Below are 24,748 nucleotides of genomic sequence, written 5' to 3'. Positions count from 1 at the left end.
TAGGACCTACGGGTAGTAGCCCTCGCCTTGGCTCTGCCTTGTTTCCCGTTTGGGCCATTGTGTCAGTTTGTCGGCAACCGCCCCCTGAGTTCTTAGCTTTATTACGTCACCACATCACACAATCTTTTACACACTATTCTTCAGATCTCACTCCCTTGGGTTTCTTTTTCACACACCAAGTTTCCACACTTAAAGTTGTTCCTCGTCCTGGCCGTTTTGGGTCCGCCTGGGCTGCGTCTCTGCGATTCCCCTATAGTTCGGTCTTGCCGAGACACGTCCCTTGATCTTGTTCCGCGCCGTGTCGCCTTGAGAGTTGTCGCGGATCGACCAATGTTCGGTTTTAGTTGCGTAGGTTGACAGATTAAGAGGCTTCCACACGTTATCTGATTATTTCACACTAACTCACTCGAAAGAGCTCACTCAGTTCACCCCGTTAGATACCTGATTTATCACCTAACTAACTAAATTTTACCGTACCTCTGACTCATGAGATTGAAGCGTTTATAGACTAGCTTTCAAAACATGGAAATAAATCACTTAAGTACCGGATTTCTTAGCACACTAATCTACAGACATTGAGGCGGTAATCTGGGTTCTTCAGAGTAAGGAGGGGCAGAGTAAAACTCTGACACCTTTTTCCGTGCAAAGCTACGTGAGAGGAGGACCTCATTCGAGCCTCCCTCCCGAACGCTTCGTTACAGTTGCCCAGCCAAAATCGTGACCGCTTCTCGAACCGGGAGTTTTTATGTTAGTTATCCCTGTTAAGATTCTCTGATTTTCCAACCGATCTTATCCTTGGGCTTCAGGATCTTCCCTAATTGCCTGAGATTCGTGCCGAGCTCTTCTCCTCGTTTACTGTTCTTCTCCCGTTTTCCCTCACCGGTCCTCCAACATTCCTATACCTCTGGCTTACTATCCTTGCCAGACTGCTTCTTCCTCGCTTCAGCTCCGTCAGAGTAGCGCAAATGCCTGTCCCCCTTTTCATTGGGAAGACACTCCTGTAATGAGCTCGTTCTTTCCCTCCTTTGTTGCTTTTGAAAGCTACAAGAGGGACCTTTTCTTCACCGGTATTCTCAGCTTCGAACAGATATATACTCCCAGTCTTGACTTCGTCGCATTACCATACGATAGTACTCTGTTAGCTCTGGAGCGAACTCCTCACTCACTGAGAGCCACTAGTTTTCTCCTTCTGTCCTTTCAACCCCATGGTTCCCTCCTTTCTTTGCACAATTCCAGCTGAAGTGGCCTGCAGGTTAAACACAGATCGAATCGACCCCGATTTATCTTTACCTGTGTTCTCATAACCCGACCACCTTTCCCCTTCTCCTCTCACTCCCCGAGCTCCTTTGTGATCTTCTTTGAATGGTGTCCCTCTCGACTCAAAGGTCGAGTACTCTGCTCTTGGAGAATACGCTTTATATCCTCCCTGATTTGGCTGGCCATATCTCTGACATCTGCTTTCAGGTCTCCGCTCATTAACAATTCCGCAGAGGCGGCGGGTTGCCTTTGTCTTGGGGCCCCGGTTGCGTACAACCTCAAATTGTGGGGTTGGCTCCAGCGCCCTCCACCAATCACGAGAGTATGTTTCTGGACGAGGTCCTGTCTGCACTTAAGTTGGTCTCCGGAAATCGCCTTTGCGCCCGCCACTTTGTTCTACTCTGCCCCCTGTTCCACCTTGCATATCATCCCAAAGATAGGTAGCCAACTTTCTGGCTCCCGACATTGTGCCTGACCTACACACGTAGGCAAGCCTCCGTATTCCAGGGTCCAACCCTTCGACGAAGTACTTCAATTTGTCTTTGTCTTCACTCGGTAACTTAGGGCAGTCCGCCACAGCATTATTGCCGAAGTAAGTACTCCTTTACCTGCCCTGACTGCTTCACTTTCCTCAACCGTTTAATCGCCCCTGTTAGATCATATCCCCTCAACTGATCCTGAAGCATTATCTTCAGACCTTTCCAGTCATACGGCCTCTCTTCCTCATTCAACGATAGAGAGTACCACTTGGTCAACTCCGAGTGCCTCTGTCAAGGGGTGACAGCAGGGGTGAACGTGCACTTCGCGGGGGGAGGGGCAGTGGTCACCATAACTTGACTGATGAGATGGGAGAACGGATACAATGGCTTGCAAACGAGAGGGAAGTCAGTCCGGCAAAGAGAAGAGCTGCGTAGGTGGCACGTCGCCTGCGCATCGAAGCAATTCCAAGGTTTGAAGAACTGTCAGTAGGCCCAACATCTGTCCGTATTACAGCACCCGGGAGCGGCCTCCTGCGGAGTCAAGAGTGTGGCGCTGTGCTACTTCTGTGCCAATAACCAGCAGCGAGTAGGGCCCGCACGCAGGAGGCTGTTGCCCGACTCGCGGAAGCACTGTGACGTGCCTTGAGGTCCCAGCCTTCGAGCCAGACTTTGTTTCACGAATTGGGCTCGCCCGCCTCCAAGGGCAGTGAAATGTAGCTGTGTGACCCGCTTTTCGGGTTGACAGCAGCCTTTGTCCAAGTTTCTATAACGCGGTAGTCAAAAAACGCTCTCGTTTCCAGGACAAGGCCGTAAAGGGCAGAATGTTCGGCCGGAAAACAGTGGTTAAGAGAGATCCTCAATCGCTTTGAAAGCGGAGGCTTTTCACGCGGTGGAGGGTTCCGTTGGATTCTCACTCTTTCGGGGCTCGTCGAGTTTCCCGGCTTCTGCCCTGTGAGTGAACGGGGTGCCGGGGGGGCAGCTCCACAGGCGTCAGAAATACGGCCCGCTGCGGAGGCGGTACGGGGCCGCTCTCGGCATCAGTGGAGATCGGAACAGCAGCTCGGGGAACCGAAGCCAAGGCCCCTATTTCAATATGCAGAAGCGAAGGATTTCTAGAAGTCTGGCTTGTCTAAATTCTCCGTGTTTTCCATGCAGGGGAGATCCCGCTTGTCCTGAAGTACGGCCGGTGCCGCCCCGGTATGGAGCCGGGTACAGCGCGCCTGTGATTCGTAGTAGTTCGTTTTGCTGCGGACCCTGTAACCGTCTGCGTTGCTTGCATTCAGTGAACCAAAACGTTCTTCCAATTCGATTGCCCATCGTGTGTTGCTGTCCCTGCTGAGTGCTTGAGGGGCGTTGCAGCAACAACACCGACGGGCACAGGAGACGGCACCGCAACATGTAGCTGGTGGCCATACAGTCAGGCGACCACGGCAAATGCTTGTATCCCGAGCATGGCGTCTTCGTGAGGTTCACGAAATACAACAGCGCTGGTGTAAAAAACAACCTTCCCTTTTACGCCCCCCGTCTCTCGTGAAAACTCGGCTTCCATTGCACTTGCCTCTTCAGGGTCGCGTCGGTTGCCGGCGTGTCCGTTGGCTCCCTCGGCCAAACTCGGTGTTGCGCCTTCCTGCTATTTCAGTCTTCCTTTTTATCATGCGCTCCTACTCACTGGGCACTCTTCTCGGGTGCCTGCTGGCGCCCTCCCTGGCTCTTCTTACCAGTTGCATGGAGTTCTACCTACCGTATTCCCGGCATGACCCACTAACGCAGCTCGCCCGCGAGCGGCAAAGTATCCGTCGGGAGGCTGCCCGCGCTCCTGCCTGGCCGCCACACGAGAAGTTCGCCTCTTTGGGTGAAAAGCTGGCTCACCTTCGGCAGAATGCCCAAGCAAGGCAAGCAGCGCTGCCCTCGTCGCCGAGTGGAGCCGACGGAGTGGCGGCGAATCCAGTATACGACCCATACAATGAGATGTACGGCCTTGAGAGCCCTCTCATTACACACGGACACGCGCAGTCTCAGATGAACGTCGCTATCCCGGCGATACCAGGTCATTACGGAGAACGCAGAAGTCTTCCTACGTCTGCTTTCTGGCTGCAATCGAGCACCGGCAGGGTGACGGCGGCGCTACGATCGCGCTTGGAGAACTTGGCACAGGGGTTAGGCAGCAGTCAAAACGAATACAAGAACCCGTTGGACCTTCTCATCGAAGAGTTTCTCGTCTTTGTGAGAAGCATCAGCCGGCTAGTGGCTATGTGCCAGTCGAGCAGAACTGCCGCACTGCTGCCGAGCAGCATGTTCACCAGTGCAGCCGAGAACTCAATCATCGACTCGAGTACAGCTGAACGGCAGGCCAACCACGTAGTCAGTGCGGCACGGCCGGTACTTCGAGATGCTGCCAATCTTCTCAATCTGCTATACAAAGGTCCTTCGGAAAGTGTTCTTAAAGAACACGTGAAGCAGTTTGCCGAGAAGTTACAATCTCTGCGAGACGCAGCACAGAACTTCAGAATGCAGATGCAAGCCATCCGCGGTCGGGTGCGGTCGATGCTCGCGGACTGCCCAATACTGGTGAAAACTATGGGTAAACGCAACGCAGTCCAAGATCTCTGGATGAAGATCATGGCGCGTATCAACTCCATTGCGAAGTATGTCGCGCTGGCGGGTGAAAAGCTTCCGTCTCTTCTCTTCGTGTTGTTGCCCGCCGTTCACGGCAGCGTGCAGCCAGAAAGCACGGAAGACTTCAGGCTTACTGACAAGGTCGTTGACTTGTCTGACCTGATCGATACTATTCAAAGTCGCGCCAATTCGTCAAAATCGTACAACGAAAGACTACAGAAGGCGATCAGTCAGCTCAGCATATCAGCGATGGAAAGTAATGCGGGAACTGTCAATCTCGTGAACGGTGAAGGCCCATACGGAGTTCTGAGCAGAACAGGCTACTTCGGTGACAGCCTCGCCGGCGCGGGACCCATGACGATGGTTGCAGGCCGTGGCGGGATGCAATCTGGTGCTGGCATTTTCGGCGCGAGTATGGGAGTTCTGGGTTCCACGGCGATCGGGGGAATGAGAGGCGTCCCACCCTTTGTGAGTTCTGTAGCTGGGGGAATCCAGGGCTCTGCGCCAGGACCAGCCGAGTATCCGCTGCCGGGCTTTGGTTTGCGAGAACTGCAATTCTCTGGCCAACACGGCGTGGGCGCGCCGCCGCAGTCCCTTCGTCCTCTGTTACCTGATGAAGCACATTCTCCCACGGTGGGCGACACCTCGGAGAAACCGTTCACTGCGAAGGTGACAGACGTTGCCCCCGCTGTTACTACTAGAGCCGCGGATGAGGCGTTTTCATCTTTGGGGCTCGTTGGCCTTCAGGCCCCGAAAGACCACGACAAATCTCTCTCCCTCGAGTCTCTGGACATCCCCTCTCTTTCTCTCGGTGGGTCCGCAACTTCGTTGCGAACAGGCGAAAGTCTAGCGAAGCCGGATGTCCCGCAGGAAACCACCAGCTCGGCAATCGCTCGTACCGACGGTGGAGTCCCACACCCACTCGGTTTCATGGAACCAAGAGGTTTTCCTCGTCTGGGCGAGAATATCGCAGCGCCTCCGAGGTCGGGAGCCATTGATTCCCCGGTGAACGACGGAGCGCTGCCAGCAGAAGCCGGGAACGGCGTCCCGTCTGAAAAGGAGACCGTTACCAGTTACGCCTCGGCGCTGCAGGACAGAGTATCAGTTCCACCTGGGGAATTCCCTGTTGCCCAGCCAGCAGTAAGCCTCCTGCCGGAGGGAGTCTCTCTCACCGATCTACTCACGCGATCGCCGTTGACAGACTCGGAACTCCCAGGCGCAGCTACCGAAAAGGTGGATATCTCGACATCTGGTGGCGACGGTCCTGTTTCCCCTGGCGCAGGCTCAGTGTCGTCCGACACCTCTGTCCAAGGTGTTGGTCTTGAGGAGGTGAGTCAGCGCACCGCGAAGCACAGGAGATTCGAAGTGCACAAAAGAAAAGCAATCGGGAATAGCAACGCCTAAGCGCCTAATGCTCTAGTAGCTTCACCGGGGCTATTCGCCTTGCCCCAGAACTGCGGGTCTCAAAAGGCACTTGAGTGCTTCTTCGGTCAACAAGCCAGCAGTCTCAGGCCTGTACCACTGTTTGTTCTTTTTCCGCTACCGCCCGGGATGCGAAAGTCTGTATGCGCATCCACACGATGACCACTCCGGGTACTGCAGTTCTCTCTTGTCGTGCGCGCAGGAGGATGTCTCGAACGATCGAGAATTAGCGACCCTGTCGCTTTGATAGACGGTGGGAGGCGTTTCAGACAGAGAAATATGCGGAGCAAGTAGTAGGGCGGGAGGCCCCTAATGCAGACAGCACGATCCCGCATCGACAAGGCTACGAAGCATACGGATTGTGTATTTTGTCGTACATCCCCGTATTCGAGGCGAGCGAGTAGGGGACAGTTCTCATGGGGGCATAACGCTCCCAGGTGACTAGCTAATTTAAAGTGCACTTGGTCAAACGGATGTTCCTCTCACCGTTCGCGTAGTCTCGAAATCACGAATGAGTGAACTCTGACAAAAACGGGTCCAGCCCTCGGGAGCTCGCCGCCCGTTCTGTTTGTCCGTGGGAGGCAACAGAGGTACGAAGAACCACGGAGAGTGAGGAGGTCCGACCATCGTGCAGCAAGTGGGGCGGTATATCAACGCTTCAGTGAACGCGGGAATTCGGGACTTTGCATGTGTAACTTTAGATGGCTCGAATACGGATCTGATGAACCAGGTGAGGCATTCATTCGGTGCTAGTTCGATAGCAGCCTGAGTACTAGAGCAGCGGGCGCTCCAGAATAACGGATGCCCACATGACAGCGATCTCGAGCTAACGTACTGACCTAGCCCTCACGATTGCTTACGGTGACAGGGCAGTTGCGAGACCATCCAACTGGAAGCCACAACGCCAGCCCGCGTCTCTCATACCGAGCATCAGCATCAGTCCAGCGCAGGTAACCTAGGGGCATGTTCCAGGACGGATCAGCTCAGTAGCACCAAGAAAAGATAGATCTATTTGCGAGTGCGTGTAGCCGAACTTGAGACAGCCAGGACGATACCACTGAGGGGCCGCTGTCACTGCTGGGAGCCGCCAGCCTCGGAGGACTCGTGACACATTTCCCAGCAAACACAGGCGCAGGCGAGGGCGGAGGGGCAAGCCCCAAATGGAAAGCAGAGGCCACAACAGTGTGCGCGGCCCGCAGTTTTCTGCGTCTCCGGTGTGTGGCGTCCGACAGCAGCCCACACGGCCTCTACGGGAAACGAGCTGCTCCCTAGTCTGACAGCGTAGAGGTGTGGTGTTGCGACTCCTTGATTGCGGGTCCGCTGTTACAATCCCCTGGCGTCCCAAGTGACTCTAAGGGTGCGTCGCACCGTGGAAGGGACTCATAGGCGCAGGCCTTCACGTGCCCCCCCCCGGCACGGACGGCCCTGGAGGAAGTGGGGCGGAACTTGGAGTAAAGGGGTTCAGAGGTCAGTCTCGATCTATGGTGAGGCTTTCTTTTCTGCGAAGTCTTAACATTGGGACGTGCCAGCGAAAAGTTCTGTTTTGAGAGTTCCTTAGATCACTTGCTGTGATTAAGCCGCCCCGGCGGCAAGACGTTAAGGAGAAAAGTTAGCTCTACGGTTTTCTAGGCGACTTAGGCTAGAGCGCCGTTTCGGCTGGTGCCCTTGTGTCCTGAACCGGTTAGGGCGTAAGCGCAACTTTGGTTTATGACCACAGCCGCCTTCAGGGGAGTAGGCAGACCTCGGCCACGACAGTTGAGAAATGGCGTGGTAACACGCTGAACAGTGACGTTGCAGCCTGGGGACAGGTGTGTGGGACGCGGCCGAAGAACGCACTGAAGTCAGGGGCTTCGGCCCACGTGGCAGGACTCCTCCCGTCTTTTTCTTTGCTTCCCATCCTGCTGGACCACAAACCAACGCACTGCTAGTCGCAGCGCTACCGCTGCAGGGATGCATGACCGTACGGGAAGGATGCAGGAGAGTATGCCGTCACTTGGCCAGGACTCAGGGGACTGAGCAGGCGGCTGCAAGGATGAATCGCAAGAGATCCCAGTTTCTGACCGTTTCCGTGTCCGGCTCCCCAAACGCCGGCCACATCGCTACAACCTGACGAGCTTGCGTAACTTGTGCAGTAATCGACAGCTGGTGATGAAGCCGAAGACTTCGCTGGCTGTCGTCGCGCAGTGACAGCGTCTGGCATAGTCGCCTGTCTCGGTAGATCAGATAAGCTTGAATCATCTGTTGCTTTGCTCGAAACGGATGAGGATGTTTCCGAGGAGGCAGGTGAGCTTTGGGGTGGAGGCACGGAACTTCTTCCTTCTGCCATGCACAAATAAAAGTATGTGAGCCGTTTCTTAGTCTTTCAGTAAAAACGCTATGGATCCTTCAGCCAACACAGGAGGCAAGTGTGCGCCCGAAGTTCCGGTCGTGTCCCCTCAAGAAAGGGAGAGTCGGTCCAGCGCGTTGCATCGTCGGGCCATCCACCTGTCGGCGGCGGCTTGAAAGATGGTCCAGAGTGATATGCAGTCACCCACCGCAGCTAACAGACGCTGAAAAAAACCTCACATTAGCACCCGCAAAGACCTTACTTGGCACCTGCGTGAGATCTCCCTTGATTGGTGGCGTGTCACATGGGTCAGGGTCCGGAGTGCGACGCCTGAAGATGGGAGCAGGGGGCGCGTCCGTGGGATCTGCGTAGCCGAGAGCCACCTCCAACAAGGGTCTGGGGAGAATCCGTCCGTGGCTTTCCAAAGCGAGTTTGGCTTGGAGGTGCCCCCGACTCGCTGCCTCCCTCAGTAAATTGAACGCGCGGGCAGCGTCCTCCTTGACGCCGAGGCCCTGAATTTGCACAGGAATCATTTCCTCTCCTCGCGTTTGAATGGAGCCAGACGAAGTCTAAGTGAGTACGCCTTCAAGTGACCATACTTGACTGAGCGATGTCCGTCAGCTCACTGCTCAGGCTGGCTTTCAACATAAAAGAGGCCAGTTGAATGCGGCCCTACTGGTAACGCGACTCCGCCGCGGTCACCTGTTGGTTCGCTACTTTTCTGATATCAAGGTTAGCGGAGACGCTACCGCCTTTTCTCAGAGCGTGGAGGGGGGCTACTTCGGGCTGAGTGCGAGATAGAAGTCGATAGGATATTGAAGTTTTTTTCTCGGTGTAGACAGTGGGAGTGCTCACAGGCGGATTTGTTGACTGGCTGTACTGTCTTCTATCCCAGTGGTCTAGTCCAACGGTCGAGGCAAGTCAGACATAGCAGCTCCGCCTGGGAACCATGTTTGCAAGTCCTGAGCTGCGGTCTGTCGCTAGCATAATGACGGCCTAATGCCGTGGGGGTGTCCTCGGTACTGGCGAACTCGGGGCGGTTTTCGTAAGGAATCGCTGGTAGGTTCCTGCTCCGTGGCTGGTGATGCCGTCCTGCAGCAATTTGTCTCCTTACTTTCATCAGGAGCCTCGACAGATTGCACATCGCTTCTGTGGAATCATGTTGAAGAGCTCTCTCGTAGCAGTTCACAGCTTCGGTGTAGTTTGCAATGCCATCCGCGCTACTTAAGCCCTCCTCATGGCAAAGCCCAAGAGCAACCCATGCCTCTGGATCGTTTTCCTAGCACAGGCGGACCGCAGGCGAAACATTTGGACTATCTCAGCGGAGAGGAGACGTCTTCGGAGCAGCTAACCGGTCCGAGGCGTCGCGAAACAAGACACCCCAAACAGAACACTGACGGCACGTCACCCTGCTGTTGCCCACCTGCGGCTAACTAATGCGCAGCTACGCCCTTTTTTTAATGATGAGACGTATACTCAAGCCATACTTCTTTCGCAGCCTGTTTGTAGTGCTTGAACGCTTCTTTTTTCAACGCTATGTCGGAACCGAGCTGCCCAGAGCACAGCAAATGGGCCAGCCGGATATGAACCCCGGGACCGCCACCTATGGCGGCCGCTGTCCGGTAGCAGCTTAGGGCTTGGTAGCAGTCCTTCGGGACGCCTGCAAACATCAGAACGCATGGCAGCTTCTGTGTCGTCCCGGCTTCCTTAATGCAGCTGTGAGGCCGTGCCGACACGCGCAACCCCACAGCCCGGCGTGGTGTGCTCAGGAGTCCCGGATGGGACGCACGTCATGCCTGTCCATTTACACATCTGGTGGGAGACACTCTCCTCTGCGATATTGTTTTGTGGACTCCAGTGCTCCGGATGGAAAAGAACACATGCACAGTGCAGTCGAACAATCGCCCCGGAGTCACCGGGCGCGTCGCTACCTAGGTCGTTTCCTCTGTAGTACCCTTCTATGGAGGTGACTCCAGTTCGCACACCGGACCACCATCCATCCAACGCCAATCTACTGCAGGCTGGACGGGCACGCCCAAATCGCAGTCTTTGAGGAACCACCGTGACCTGCTTTACCAAGGCCTGTCTCAAACAGCTGTCCCAGGCCGAATACGGACTGGGCGTCGTTTTGCTCGGCTGCAAGGCGAAGCCACTTCGCAGCGCCAGTGTAAGCTTCCGCAGGCTTCCCAGCTGCGGCATTCAGTTTGAAAAGCAGCAAACCCAGTGCGCCGGCAGCCTTGACATGCCCCGCTTGGGCGGCTCGCCGATACAGCTGAAGTGCTTTGTCAGAGTCCTCCGACGTCACGCCCCGGCCGAACTCGTAGCATACTCCCAGGTTGTAGCAAGCGTTTACGTTCCCTTTGCTCGCTGCTTTTTTAAAAAGCTCAGCGGCCTTCTCGAGGTCCTGTTGGCAACCCCGCCCGTGGTAGAACATCGAAGCGAGGTTGTTCAGGCCTGTGGCACTGCCCTGAGTTTCGCAAGCACAGCACCCGCCTGGAAACTAGCCTGACTAGAACAAGGGAAGGTGCAAGCCAGCCCCCACTCCGAGGGTTACGCGAGCGTAGCTACGACCACCTCGAGCCCTAGGTACTGGCCACGAAAGCGACAGCGAAAACCCAGCTGCCGCTACGAGCCTTGGGTGGAGTTGGCTGATACTCATTCACTATGCAGCCAGTCATGAACTCTTTTCCACGGGGCGTAGTCCGGCTCACAGGACTTGTCGCTACCGTACCTGTTCCGCGGCTCTTGTGTACCATGTCGCGGCCTGGGGTAAGGGATACGGAGATTCAACAGGAGTCTGTGGTGCTATGTTTCTGGTGATCCAGACTGAGAAGGTTCAGTGAGACAGGCTTGGATGCGCAAGTCCAGATGCCTATTTTTTTATGTGTGCACCATACTTCAGCCTCGGAAAGCGGAGGCTGGTAAAAAGCGAAGTGAAGGCGGACCATTCTCGCGTGAGGCCATCAGTACGGTCCAGCACGTGACACGGACGGGCACCTTCATGTAACGGTCGGGCATGATGTCGGTCAACACCACCGCCTAGCCGCCTAGTCGATCTGTCCATTGGCTCCTCAAGGGCGTAGGAGCGTACCTCGGCGTCGTCTTGCTTCCAGCCGAAACGACCCTGCTCGTGTGCAAAGCCGACCGCCTACTACGCAACAACCCCACAGTGGACGTGAACGAGGAACTGCAAAGGCGGGGAGCAGGCCAGGACGAAACCACGCCATCGGGACGCCGTCGTTTGGCAGCTTTTGTAACTGTCCCTAGAGCTGTCTGCTGTCCGGGGGCAAGGATGGGATGGGAAAATAAGATGCAGCTGTACGCCTTTACACTGGCAGGTATTTCTTCTCGAAGCCCTACAAGTATTCTCGCCCGGCACACCGCAATGGGCGAACCCGGCGCTTTTGTTTGGGCAGAGCGAAGCGCACTCGACATTACTCCGTGTTTTGTTATAGCAGAGCGAGTACACTCGACATACCACCTGTGCCTCTGAGTGGCCTAGCGCTGCAGCCTGTGCAAACAAGAAAGCCGACAGAGGAGTCAGCTTTCCGCTTGTTTTGTACACGGTTGGTCACCAGAATTTGCATACAAGAAGCGAGAGCTCCCCGCCACGGGTTGACCCCCCTGCCGTGCAGCAGCCGGAGCAGCGCACACGGAAGACTCTGCTTTGCCGGGAACCCCGTACCGGTTCACGGCCGCAGGAACCTTTGCACCTTCACATCAACAGGGCCTACCTGTTTGTAGAACTCGCCGGCTGTGTGCCCGGTGGCGCTCGCGTCGGCTTGTTCCTTCTGAAGGCAAGCGGATCTCGGTACTGCCAACAACTAGAGAGCCTTAGCACGGTAACACGTCAAATTCAGGCGACGAAGAACCGAGGGATGCACAAGTCATTGTAGAAGGGAACGAAGAGCAGTGTCGACGAGAAGTGGCCTACCGTTCGTCTTGTCATCGGAAAGCGAAGGCGGCAGGAAACGGACAAAGAAGCCATTCAGCACATGCTAAGCACCGGAGCCAAGTCGCCCCCGTGAGGGGCATGGCACCCTTTCATAGCCCCCCTCAAGAACTGAGCCACCGAACCACTGGAGCAGGCGCGCATCGAGGCTACAGGCAAACCCCGAGGTCGCATATTGGCTAGCGTGTCCCGGTGCCCTCCGAATGAAGGCGGATGTTTGATTCTGACCTCCGTCATCCTAGCGAGGCGGAAAAGGGCATCAGCGTGACCTAGTCGTCCAGCTGCTTCGTAGAGCAACTTCGCCTTCTTGACACCTACAACAAATCCACCACCGTAGTTACAAAGTATAGGATTGTTTAGTGTCCGGACCGTCTTGCTGTGCCTCGGTCTGTTGTAAGTCGCCCTGTTATCGTGGCTCAGCCAAATCTTCTTCTCAGCTGAGGAAAAGAGACATTGACCGACCGAGAACTATCACTCTGGGTTTCGAGCTGAATTCCAGCGCCACCAGTGACAAGTCCAAGTGCTTCCAGCGAGCTGCGGCTGGACAGAACGCTTGGCAGCCCCTACACGCCGTGGTTGCTATGGCTTTTTCTCACGCGCTAATGAGACCCGTGAAGCCCTAATGAGACCTCTTCAACCAAAATCACACATGGGTTGCACTTTCGCCAACGGAGAGAACAGCAGCTGCACCTTTTGGGGTATGGACTGACAACAAGTCATGTTGTCGCTCACTTGCAGCTGCCTACTCAGTTCCCCTCCGTGTGAGACATACGGTCCGCTGCGCTAGAAGTGGCTAGTGGTCCTTCAAGTGAAGCTCTCCGGGGTCTCGGCGCCACCTGAGCAACTCCGTCCTCGCTACGTTGACTTGCGGAAACCGTCGACAGCTGGATAGACTCGTCTTCTGACGAGGCTTGGCCGCTGGTGGTCACCGGGGTTGGGCGGTCTGAGACAAGCTGACTACTTGCGCTCCGCGACTTCCCGAGAGCGACTACTCGGATAAGCTCCTCGCACTCCAAACCAAAATCTGACAAGCCTTCCTCAAGCATTATGCCTGCGGACGCAAAGGCGTGCCTCGGGGTCCCCGCGGTGAACTTTCCCCGGAAAACAAAGCGCCCGAGTGGGTGGCATCAGTCCGTGCATCTTTTTTGCGGGCGGTTCTGTCTTCTGACCGTGACGAAGGATACCGTGATACTTCAGAGAGACGGTGACAGCGAACCTGCCACCTCGATGTTCACGGTCAGACCTGCGCTGGTGGTGCTATCTGACACGGAATGTGTGGCACAACTCGTCCTATTCCATAAGCGAGCTAACACTGGCGTCACAGCCGGGGAGTCCTCTGCGCGGGCTCCGCCGTCAAAGGGGGAAACTGATCTGGAGGGTGAGAACTGTGATTTCATAGTCCACTGCAGGCTTGACCTGCAGAAACTCCGACCTCCCGGCCTTCATTTGTTCAACTCGTGGGGCAAGAGTCCGGCGCACTGCGGTAGATTAGTCGCGATACTGGGTTTTGATCCCGTTCAAGGCTCATTCGGCCTACCGTCTCCAAGTGTGCGAGCCGGCCGAACAACGGTCTTTGGAACCCTACGTCTCACCGGCGCAAGCCAGGCCCTCGGCATCATTAAGCCGAGCTGCCTTCGCGTAGTAATGAAAAGCCCTTTCGAGGTCAAGCGCAACCCCGTACCCAAACCGATATTTGTGACCTTGGACACAGAGACCAGCGGCACGTCTTGTTGCTTCCTCCCCATCTTCCCTGTGAAGGTGCGCACACAGTTGAACGAAAGACGCCGTGTCCCAAGCGATTTCGAGAAGGGTTCAGCTGCAGGGCGCAGACGTGACCATGCAGGACGTTCTTCTGACTCACGTGGATAGCAGCTGTCGGAGGTGCTGGCACTCGTGGCGCGCTTCTGCTAGATGAAGCGCGCTGCTCTGGTGAACACCCATGATCGCGTCAACCACCGCGCTCGCAAACTGTAACAGTGCAGGGGACAACGTCCCAGGCAAGCGCTTGAGTTTTCTTTGAACTCTGTGAGAACGAACACAGGCAAGCCAGCTGACGCAGTGTGCGATCACCGGCGCTCCTTTCCAAGAAGCGACCGGAAGCTGCCTTGTTCGCCTCCAGGTCGTTGCGGGAAATCCCACCTCGACGGAAACCCCTGCAGTGCCCTTCCCGATCAGAGACAGTAATCTGTGGTTGTACCTTCGGCGTGGGCGTAAAGCGGTAGTAGCAAAAGAGAACGAGCCATCCCGGGAAAGATATCAAAGAAAGCTCAGGACAGGCTCGTGAGACGCCCACTGGCGGTGCGCTACACTATGCTTTTCCCTCGAAGGGGGCACCAGCGAAATGTTGATGCTGCAGTCGGCCACGCTCGCCGATAGGAGTGGCTGGCCTGGCTCCTCCACTACCCGTGTGACAGAGGAAAGGGGTAAGCCAGGTGAAAGGTTAGGGGGACGGCTGCTTCTTCTTTCACATTACGGTCTGCTTACTTGACTTTCTGAGCTAACTTCGAGACATCAACGCATTTACCAGACGCGCTTTCTGAGCATTCGGATATAGTCTGGATGTCCGACGCAAGGATTCGGAGATCCTGCGTGACTTTGCGGGCAGCGTCATCCAAATCGGCTCCGAAGGGGGCCCTCGCGGTTAGATAGTGCCTCATGAGCTGCACCCATCACGGAAGTGGAGCAAACTGGCCTTAGGTTTTTCGTCCACACACCAAGAATCCGGAGAGCACACGCTTGTGACCAAACACTTTGGAGCGGCCAGCCGGAGAGTTCAAACCCAGGCCCTCTTTGTTACCAAACAACGCCGTCGCCCAGGAACGGAACCGTAAGAGCGACACAGCAGAATTGCAGCCTTGACATGTGACCCTTGAAAAAGGAAGACGACAATCTTTGGTCGGCGGAAGAGGCGTGAGGGCTAGTGGGTGCCTTGAAACAGTTTTCACTGTCGGTAGGCGCAAGTATGTTCTCCATACTGCTGCGGGCAGCAACAGTAAGCTTCTAGAACTGTGGACAAGGTGCCAGCAGACTGCAAGACGCAGCAGCGTGCAAGGAGTACATCGGGTGGGATCAGGTTCTGTAGCCACTAGATATCGGGCACTCGTCAAGTGGGTGTCAGAACGGAAACCGCCGAACAGCGAGTGACCAGTCCGAAGCGTGGACCGCGTATGCACAGTCAGTCACGGACCTCACCGTCATATCGGTGACTTAGAGACTAAACGGGTTTTAAGAGCGGAGTGCCTGCATCGTAGAGCCCGAGAATCCCAGCTGAGAAGGTAGTGCTCTTGCGTCTGAGGCCATGACGTACCTTTGACAGGGCCCCACATTCTTTTTCCAGACGTTGTTTGCGCTCCCGAGGTACAGCGCTGCCTATAAGCTTCACTTCGAACTTTTCGAGTGCTTGCTTAAGCTGTTGCATACGGCCGACGTTGTTGATATTCGCCGCCATTGCTCTTGATGCTAACCACGCGGCACTGGCTGGCTGCTTTCTTCTAGGAACTGATTACGCTTCCTTGGCTGGCACAAAAGCAGGAGGAGTCATCTCACTCACACGCCTCTGATGTGATGAAGCGTAACAGCAACCGCTGTTTCGAACTCCCCCAGACGCCTTCGGGGATTCCGATTGAGGACGCAGGCCTCCCCCACGCGGTGACCCTTGGCACTGGTCACTGGTGCTGGAGCGAACATCAGGGGAAATAAAGCGCTGGCAGATGCATAAGAGTAACCAGACAAGCAGTGAGAGACGCCGGGGCTTCCACGGCACCTGGCTTGACAATGGGCCCTACTCGCTGCTTACTACAGAAAGGAGTGAGCAGACGTCTGGAGAATCGTCACTTCCGCCAGAAGGCCCGCAGACACTCGGCGGATCTCAGAGCCGCCGTCTCCTGGGCAGGTGTGTTCGTCGTCCGGAGCCTTGAAGTAAACGCTTTGTTCTCAGCGGCCACAATTGAAGGGCGTCTCGACCATGCATGCAGCGATACCAGATGCAATGCATGCACGCCGCCACGTCAGCCGTCCGAGATAGGATTGCAGTAGAGCCGCTGGCGGGGTCCCAAGGGAGCACTCTGCTCCTTATTTGCGATGTGCATGTCCAGCCCAAGCAGGTGCCTGTTGAACGAGCTAGCGACAAACGATATCGAAGCAATTTCCCACACCCGTCTTCGCCACAGGCTGCAGTCCCATCGCTGCTATTTACGGCTGTACTCGCTCGTCCCTTCCCGAGAACCCTGTTTGCTTGTACCCGGCGGCGTCCGGGGGAAGTCGAAACAACCGTTCCCGCATCCCACGGCTCGTACGAACTGCCATCGTGAGCCGGGTGACTGCCATGCCGCCGCGAGGCGAGCTTGGCACCCCTGCAGGCACGCGAACGAAGGCCGTCTTCCTTAACGTCAGGCCAACCTGCCCGACACCCTGCAGGCTCGTGCGTCCCCAGCAACCTGCTCACGCCTGCAGCAACTTCCACACTATGTACCGGGTCGAGACTATTGCTCGCTAAAGCGGTAAGGGTAAAACGACGCGAAACGAGCGTCGACATCATTCTGCAACTATATGTCAGCAGCAGCAACGATGACGTAGAAGGCCGAGGGACGCCCGACCATAATCCTGCGAAGAACCCGACGAAGAGTGCACAGCAACTCGATTCGAAGTCCAGCCTCCGAGCCAGGCACCAAATCCGCCAAGTGCGATCGGTCTTCCACATTAACCAAGTCCTGGCGAGTCCGCACTGTCTCCAAGCAAGCTTGCAAGCAAGAGACACGCGGCGTGCTTTCTCAATGGTTTCAGCCAGTTTTCACCCGATGAGCACCAAAACACCAACCTGCTTCCGCGCGATCACAACCCCAAACTGGAGTACTCGGACACCATGATGAAAGCGCAAGAAAATCCCATGCCGAAAGAATCATTTGCTTAGACATGCTTCCTGACATAGTAGAGGAACGTCGAATAGCCGGCAATGCGTTTCTGTGAACTCTTCGAAAAGAAGTTTGCATTCAGGCAAGGTGCTTCGTACCTCGCTCTTAGCTGGAAGTCTCTGGTGAGCTCGTCCCAGAAGCACGGAACCACATCGACTACCCCAATTTCACCCTCCCATGACTGATTGCGGAAGCAGCGAAATTCAATCATCTCCACGCAGTTGCAGCACTCGAGCAGCAGCTCCAGATCACGATACACGCCACCGTGTGATGCTTCCCCAGCGCCCCACTGGGAGCAAACATCAGACGTCCTGTCAGAACCCAGGCTATCGCTGCACACTACCCGCAACAACCTCGTTCGGGATGCATGGGTGCGAGCCACCCGAACCCAATCATCTGTATGAAAGTGGAGCCTCTTGCTGCGCGACAAAAACACCTGCATTCCGATCAAATTGTCAAAGGGCTGGAAAAGCAGTGGATGTACGAACGAAGTACCCATTGGCTCTAGAGATAGAACAATAGCTGGCAGCGACCTGACAGCAGCGAGAATACAGGCTGCAACGAAATCTTCAGCGGTATGCTTCACCGTGACCGTGGGCACCGCTATCAAGCCCATGTGACCGCCAGTATCAGTTTCAGTTCTTCCACCCCTCAAAAGTCCAAACTGCTCGTATCTCGCAACGGAGATAGCATGCTCCTTGCTCCGTCCAATTTCAAATGACGGTAACGCGCCTGGACCACGATAGATAATAGACAACTCAGACCATTCAGGGCTGCGTAATGTTTCGAACAGAACGGCGGTGCTGCCCGCATGCGAAGCATTGTGAGGACCCGTTTGAGATCTTATAATAAATTGATGGGAGTCCTCCGGGCGGATGCCTCGGCTGGATCCGGCTGTATTCTGGAGTGACACACGGCCCTCGAACGATATTTTCTGCGCAAGCGGTGCGATGCGCCGTGCAAGAATCACCAGCTCATCCAGTCCATTCCTGGCCGCCGATTTCATGCCTGCAAAACAGACTTCTTTAACACCTGGCAGGGCAGTCAGATCCGACGCTGAGTCCGCAGAGGAGGCCGACCGGGGGGGAGCAATAAGTCTGCGAAACAGGTGCTCACAACATGGAGTCACACGAAGGTACTTCAGTTGGTTTCTTTCCTGCCCCGGTGCACTACGCCGGCCCCGCGCACCCGGACAGCGTGCCACAAGGTGCAGCACGCTGTTCAGGGTCTGGGGAGTATCGACAACAACAGAGAGCTTTACAAGGTGCCGCATTGTCATTACAACAGCAAGCGGTCCCGGCGGTTCGGCAATGAAAGAGGGGTCGACCCACTCCAATTCCTCACACACAGGAAATCGACACCATGTAAGCAGATGAGGATATCCCGCCCCTGGCGAACCGCTGCTCGAGCAGACACGGAGAACCTTGAGACATGAGAAGGTGCTGCGGAGCGTAGGAATTCTACACGTATATTCAGAAGGCGGACACCCCACGAGGAGCAGGCTCTTCAGTGACGAGCACGTGATGAAAAGAAGCTGCCTAAAAAGCCTCGCAGTATTCTGCGGGGCCGGTGCGGTCGAAGACCAGTACAGAGACAGATGCTGTAGATGAACGCAGGAAGGGGTGAATCGCAAGAGTCTTCCAACCAACGAAACCCGACGGCCGTTTGTTGCCCGACCCTGTCTAGGCCGCGGACCAGCTAATGTGGCGCGGTCTTCATTGGGCGGAATCGTCCTGTCCCCACCAGAAACACTCTGGAAATGGTCTTCAGCACCGTATGTGGCGCCAGCGCCGCGAGCTGCTATAGCCGAACGACCAGGCGGCACCAACGGGTGACGCGGTGCGTCATTCGAAGGGGAATCCTGCGCGGGTGAGAGAGGAGATATCCCACGACAACCGGTTGTCCGGAACTTTCTACTACAAAACCCCGTACTCTCTCTCTCCTCAACCGGCGCTGCAGTCCAATTGCCGGGGAAAACAAGAGCGCGGGACGCTCGGACAACAAGGTTACCCGTGTACTCGTCATCCAGCCTGGTGAGCAGCCTTACGGAGACAAGGCGCAGCGCTTGTACTTCATTCAAGTACAAGAACGATGTCAACAGCGCAAAGCAGTCGTCGTTCAGATACTCCATGACGAGGGCAAAACGAGTGGCAACAAAAAGTACGGCAGGAATTTGCCTTGTACGCTGGCCGTGCGACTGCAGGGACAATTTTCTGCCACCACTGGCACCTTGAACCCAAGGTGCCAAAAGCAGCCCGCCTGAATTTTTTACAAAGGCGCTTGAATGCGCTGAAACAAACTAAGCGGCACCCCGAAGAATCAGTCACAACAACCGCACACCCCATCGTCACGGTCCCCCCTTATACCTCATGATTCCTTCGAGCGACACGGTCGGGGAACGGCCGCTACGACAGTTGCATAAACCCGACATAAACTCAGCGGGAGGAAGTCCCCCAAACCGACAATAGATGAGTCTTCGCGCCCCCTAGAGAAGCTTCCGTGTTCACGCTCTGATCTGACGGCAGCCGTCGCTGCTCCACTCCACAACAAATAGAGGATCCCACGGGAGCGGCGAATTCTCCTGCAAACTGCACAGCACAGCTATGAGACGAGCGTACAACGTCCTTCTCGGGCCCGTCAGACTGACATCTCTCCGGCGCCACCCGACTCACGCAACATGACGTGCAACCAGCAGGGGCAAGGATGATAGACGAACTCAGCTAATTTCATCCAAGAACCACCCCCTACATTCTTCGCCGGGCAAAAGAGCAGAAGTCCGCTCCTAGAGGTGCCCCGGAAACCCAGCGATTTTCGACTGGAATTTGGCTCGGCTCTGCACTCCAAGACCCGTGGGGAACCGATGAAGTACCGCGGGGCAACCTACATTAAGCGAGTCAAAAGATGGGGAACCGCTGCGCGACGGGCGAAAGATGAAGGTGTTTTATTTTGGGCGTGCTCGTTTGAGGGTGTCTTGTCGGGTTCACACGGGGAGAGGGAAACGGCGTGAAGCACACTCAATACACACTTTTAGCAGCCGAACAAGCACATATCCGCATGACTTCTACGCTAGATCCTCTCGCGGGCGGCTGGATGACGGTGCAGGGGCTTGCGCTCGCCGGGGACTGCCACATGCACTGCGTCGACGAGCCTGGCAAAAGGGCGAAGAAATACAGAAATGCCCCTTTCACAACAGATGTACAATATAATACAGTAGTCGTATTCCCACTCGCGCGCCTTGCTAACAGCATACACCGGAAACCTATGATCGTCCCGTACTTGGCAGGTTCGGGTTGCCAGTTCAGGCTTCCTGCCTGCTTGTGTAGCGGGGCTTCGGTCGCTCGCTGTCGGACCCTGTCGAAAACAAGTGTGCTGAACCGACAGCGTTTTCCAGGGTCCAGCACCGACACCACCCAGTAGGCTAACTGCGTGGGTTCAAATGAATTCACGAAGAACAACCTGGCTTCGATCCGAGCCACAGGTATTACGAATGACCAAAAGAACAGGGGCGCCTCAAGAGGTATGGCGTGGATCATGACATGACAATGCTAAGCCCCGTCTTCCCAACGTGCCTTCATCGAGATACGGATGGGAGTAATGTGCCTGTCAGAGGTGACCGCCTGGGTCCAGTGTGTCACAAGCCGCGTCTATGTCAAATAGAAGCTCTGGTTACGCAGGAATAGTCAGCGGTCAGCTTACCGCTTGCTGGTCCACAGGTCCACACACGTGTGGCATCCGCCGCAAGACGGTAGACCTGAGGAAGCAGGCGGACCGTCGCTCGGAGGTCGAGATTATCGAAACGGATTTACTTCAATTCATGTTAATGTAAGTTTAGATAATATACGATCTTTGCAGTTCGTGTGATTACGAACAGTTCGAAATTCCGTCGGAAACAGCTGAACGCACGACTCCTGTTGTAGGTGGCGATTGTCTGGGAGCGAGAGCGGGGCTGCAATCGCCACCGTGACTCTCGCTTTGTTTCATATTGCTTCTTTCCACAAATGAAGTATTTTCATTCTGCCAGCTGAGGCAAACTTGACCTGCCGTCGCAGTCCAGAGCGCCCGCGAACCTTAGCATACCGCAGCCGGTGCGGCTGCAGCACAGATGATGCGGTGATTTGAGAACTTCTGAGACGGCAAGAAGTTCTCCGATGTAGCAGGGTGGCTGATGTGGATAGCTTTCGTGGCTCTTGGGTTTGTTGGACGGTAGTTTCCTGTAGCGTGACTTCGTGAGTGCATCCCCCCCACTCTCCGCTTTTTCACCGCGTCTCATTCTTCGGAAGACGGCCTATTACGGTTCTGTGCGCGGGCCTATTCCTGGCCTGCTCGCGGAATTTCGCCAGGCTGCCAACCATGGCCTGACATCTTCGAGGGCCCATAACAACCTGGCTTCGAAAGCCAAAATGCCCCGGCTGTGCTGGCCTCTTCCTGGGGTTATGCGCAGCCGACTTCCTCACCTTGGTTGGTGGAAGAAGACCAGGCTCGGCGGGACCACCGTCTTCTGAGATTGCTCCACCTGCCGACGGAGCAATTTTGGCGCTTGACGCGATGAAGGCACTGGGCATGTCCACCCCCTCTACAGGTGGAGGGCTCCGCGCAGTTGTGAGTGGGAAAGCTAATAAGGCCGTGGATGCCTTCGTCCTGAGACCACTACAAATGGTAACCACGCTGCGAGCCAGTAAAGGAATGGCAGACCTCGGGCAAGACAGCGAGCGGGCATCTGGAGTCGCCAAGAACGATATTGGCCGTGTGCTGGAAAAGGCCCTTCAGTGCGATGCTGACTACGCAGTGTGGATAATGTGTGGAATGCCCTGCATTGAAACATGTGAATGGGTGTAACAATGCGTTCAGGAGGGAAGGTTACCTCGCATATAAGGGATGCCGAAATATCTTAGAAAGTGTATCTGTTTCTCTCATGGACGCACAACACGTGTCACAGCTACCGACAGAGACGAGCAGTAGTCGGCTCATCGGCAGTCCTCCACAGCACGGTACTCGATACGCGGCACGGCACTGACTACGTCGGGCGGTACACAGGGCGGAGGGGCAGAGTCGCGTCACCGGCGTTACACTACCCGCCCGTCTAAACTGCTGCGTCCTCGCCACAAATAGCACTCTTCAGCGGCTCCATGTCCTCAGGCGTTAGCATATCGCACAGCGTGCTGTAGCTCTCCCATGTCTCCCCAGCTCGGAATATTCCAACACACTGAGGACTGGCGCTCTGTTGTCCCCTTGCGCTTTTCCCGCGCTCGTAATTCGAGAATCGCTTCGATGGAGTACGGGTGCACGGCCACCTAGTTCAACCGGCGGCTTCGACACTTGGGGCGGTGCCCTGCGACGCCTCGGCTCGGGGCCGCTTCGTCGACAGAAGGCAGCACGCGCGACTAGCGCGTCCATATTTCACACTTCCGCAGGAATCTTATGTTGACCGTTCGATGCACGCGCATCGGCGCCGGGAAATCCACTACATACGCGAAGTGGTTAACGCGCTTGAGCACGGCGAAGGGCCCTTCGCAGAGCGGAGCCAGTGTCCGCTCCCCAAGCCCGTGACCTCGTAACAGGCGGGTTGACACCATCACAATGTCACCAGCTTGCAGTACCTCATGCTTGTGTGTTCGATCGTGCTTTTCTTTTGCGCCTCCTGTGCCTTGACCAGAATGTCTTTTGCTCAGGCTGCCCGTGCAGCTGCCTTTTGTAAGGTGCTGTCGAGGCTTGTTTCCTCGCTCTGGGGAAACTCCGGGAAGTCGTCCGGCGGGTCGGCGTACACAAGGGAAACGGACCCGCCTGCGTGGACTCATGCACGGCACTTTTGTAAGCAAACTCTGCCACGGCCAGCTGCGGAGCTGTCAGGATACTGCAGTCCTGTCTCGATCGCCACGAAATAGTGGCCTATTTTCAACGAAATGGCGATCGTAAATCGTACAGAGGTAGGGCAGACTTCCACGACCCGCCGAAATCCAAGTTACGTAGCGCCGCAGCTGAAGAGGGAGGAAACCTCGCAAACCCGCGGCAACAGCACTCCATTCTAGGAACCACAAGCTCTTTACCTGGAAAGCAGCAGAGGCCGAGGGACCAATGTGGGACCAGGAGATTGACGCAGATCAAGCGCCAAAATTCAGATTGCGACATGAAGGGCAGGGGGGTTCTCCAGCAGCCTAGAACTGCCAGCCCACGCGCTCCTAGGCCCACCAATCGCAAGCCAGGACCAAAACGACCATATCGGGAGATTTATAGCCCCGGAGAAGGCAAACCAACGACGAAAGATCGCTGCATCCACAGCAGGTACCCGACGCAGCGCCTACACCTCCAACGGAGGGGAACGAGCCGCTGCACGAGCAGAGCAAGGAGACTGCCGCTTTCTAGGGAAGACTAAAAGAAGACGCAAACGCAAAAGAACCTGTGAGGAATTATTTTGGGGTTTGAAAGTTCATTTGGGGTAAAGGAAGTGCACAACCCCGTTTGCGTGTTTTGAAGCAAGGGACGGGGAATGCACAGCGGCTTTGCGCGGCATCTAGGCCGCGTACCGCTCTAAAATTAGACTGCTTAGATAGAGGAAAAGAAGAGGTAGCTAGAGGTACCTATATCATAGCCGTATTCGACAATTCAGCAAAGTCGGTATTCTAGCCCGTATCAGCACAGAGCGGGAGCAAGCGCTGTCTACCCCGCAACTCGTGTATAGCGAAGCACGATTTTAGCAGATCTCAGCAACCAGGGCACTTCCGAAACTAACTGGAAGTGCGTTAGGCAACACGAACAATTTTAGGAACTATTATAACCCCGCAGCAAGGCGGGAGGGTATTTTCCATAAAGACCGCGACCGCGGACTTTGCGAGCCTTGACAGCACGCGCTAAGCAGCACGACAACGGCAAGACACACTCAAGTAATAAGTAGGGCTCCTAGGGGAGTCTAATAGATGTAGTAAGAAGAGGAGAACCTATCCAGAGCCTCGAAGCTCATAGCAATTACAGAAAAGCGCGAAACTAGAATCCGGCCAGCCCAGGCCACAACCTACCTTATAGTCGGTACAAACCACAATAGCCCACGGACCGGTAGCACGGAACTACAGTCCGCCGGTTCCTGAAAAGCCTCAGTAGGGCTTCTAGAAGAGCCTAATAAAGTTACTTAAGTCGGTAGCTTAAGATAAGAGCTTACAGAAAGCACACAAAGGCCCAGAGAAGGCCAGGTAATCTAACGCGGGAATCCTCCCGCCTTAGAAGCAGCATGCAGCGGGCGCCGCAAGACAACCTGCGCAGCGCACGGGAGACAGAGGCAGCCCGGGAAGGCAAAATAGAGTCCTTCCACGTAATATAGGCATCAATAGGGAGCAAAGTGCGTTTGCAAACCACCTAGCTCCGGTAAACATGGAAATAATAAGGAACTAGTGACGGGAAGGCTACCGGGGGCTCCGGCGAGCTACGTCAGCTCGCAGGACCCAACTCACCCACCGGCGAATCGAGCGGGAAAAACCACGGTTTCCAGCCAATCCCGGGCAAGGAAACGTCCAAAATGAAAGGAAAATGCGCAAACGCGCGCCATTGAAAAACCCACACCCTGCATCCAACGCAGGACCAAGCCCAAATCCCCGCGGGCCAGACCAGTCGAGCGGGTCCCGGCGGTCCGCGATGTGCTGTGTGCGTGCAGTCAGTCGGCGTTCGTGGGTGAAAAACTTGTTCCCGTCAAGTAAACTTGTGGAAAATAAATGGCTTCTAGACATGCCTAACGTTTTGGCACGTTTTCATCCGGGACGGATTGCTAGGGACGGCGGAGAACCGTCTGTGCCATCTCGAA

General features: G+C 55.6%; 7 protein-coding genes across 7 annotated transcripts; 2 read left to right on the top strand and 5 right to left on the bottom strand.

Annotated features, from left to right (window-relative positions):
• The first annotated feature begins 2,006 nt into the window (after positions 1-2,006).
• CSUI_005529 (uncharacterized protein) lies at positions 2,007-6,418 on the top strand. The gene is made up of 2 exons (XM_068065704.1): positions 2,007-5,681; positions 5,977-6,418. Exons 1-2 carry the CDS (start codon positions 3,171-3,173, stop codon positions 6,019-6,021), a joined length of 2,556 nt encoding a protein of 851 aa, XP_067922326.1. The 5' UTR covers positions 2,007-3,170; the 3' UTR covers positions 6,022-6,418.
• Positions 6,419-7,710: 1,292 nt separating this feature from the next.
• On the bottom strand, positions 7,711-9,296 carry CSUI_005528 (uncharacterized protein; the record flags this gene model as incomplete). The annotated part of the gene is made up of 3 exons (XM_068065703.1): positions 9,215-9,296; positions 8,363-8,612; positions 7,711-8,093 (listed from the first exon to the last, which is right to left on the bottom strand). The coding sequence occupies exons 1-3, from the start codon at positions 9,242-9,244 to the stop codon at positions 7,711-7,713; spliced, it is 663 nt and encodes a 220-aa protein (XP_067922325.1). The 5' UTR covers positions 9,245-9,296.
• A 261-nt stretch (positions 9,297-9,557) lies between these two features.
• Positions 9,558-11,103, bottom strand: CSUI_005527 (sel1 repeat domain-containing protein; the record flags this gene model as incomplete). The annotated part of the gene is made up of 4 exons (XM_068065702.1): positions 9,558-9,760; positions 10,177-10,567; positions 10,832-10,864; positions 11,098-11,103. The coding sequence occupies 4 exons, from the start codon at positions 11,101-11,103 to the stop codon at positions 9,558-9,560; spliced, it is 633 nt and encodes a 210-aa protein (XP_067922324.1).
• A 1,739-nt stretch (positions 11,104-12,842) lies between these two features.
• Positions 12,843-13,771, bottom strand: CSUI_005526 (uncharacterized protein; the record flags this gene model as incomplete). The annotated part of the gene is made up of 1 exon (XM_068065701.1): positions 12,843-13,771. A coding segment is annotated over exon 1 (255 nt), but the record flags the coding sequence as incomplete, so codon positions are not given.
• A 1,009-nt stretch (positions 13,772-14,780) lies between these two features.
• Positions 14,781-20,436, bottom strand: CSUI_005525 (uncharacterized protein). Its single transcript, XM_068065700.1, has one exon. It carries the CDS (start codon positions 19,091-19,093, stop codon positions 16,958-16,960), a length of 2,136 nt encoding a protein of 711 aa, XP_067922322.1. The 5' UTR covers positions 19,094-20,436; the 3' UTR covers positions 14,781-16,957.
• Positions 20,437-21,429: 993 nt separating this feature from the next.
• Positions 21,430-21,793, top strand: CSUI_005524 (uncharacterized protein; the record flags this gene model as incomplete). Its single annotated transcript, XM_068065699.1, has 1 exon — positions 21,430-21,793. A coding segment is annotated over exon 1 (285 nt), but the record flags the coding sequence as incomplete, so codon positions are not given.
• Positions 21,794-21,838: 45 nt separating this feature from the next.
• On the bottom strand, positions 21,839-22,912 carry CSUI_005523 (uncharacterized protein). Its single transcript, XM_068065698.1, has one exon. The coding sequence runs from the start codon at positions 22,755-22,757 to the stop codon at positions 22,344-22,346; it is 414 nt and encodes a 137-aa protein (XP_067922320.1). The 5' UTR covers positions 22,758-22,912; the 3' UTR covers positions 21,839-22,343.
• Positions 22,913-24,748: the final 1,836 nt, after the last annotated feature.

This window comes from Cystoisospora suis, assembly GCF_002600585.1.
Source record: "Cystoisospora suis strain Wien I chromosome Unknown contig_2673, whole genome shotgun sequence".
Lineage (NCBI taxonomy): Eukaryota > Apicomplexa > Conoidasida > Eucoccidiorida > Sarcocystidae > Cystoisospora > Cystoisospora suis.
Note: the sequence above shows the minus strand (reverse complement) of the source record. Positions and strands in the feature narration are given on the sequence as shown.

Coding starts and splice junctions, on each gene's coding strand:
- CSUI_005529 (XM_068065704.1), top strand. CDS start 3,171: ATGCTTGTATCCCGAGCATGGCGTCTTCGTGAGGTTCACGAAATACAA. Junction 5,682..5,976: donor AAGGTGTTGGTCTTGAGGAG/GTGAGTCAGCGC, acceptor TCGTGCGCGCAG/GAGGATGTCTCGAACGATCG.
- CSUI_005525 (XM_068065700.1), bottom strand. CDS start 19,093: ATGGAGTATCTGAACGACGACTGCTTTGCGCTGTTGACATCGTTCTTG.
- CSUI_005523 (XM_068065698.1), bottom strand. CDS start 22,757: ATGAGTCCACGCAGGCGGGTCCGTTTCCCTTGTGTACGCCGACCCGCC.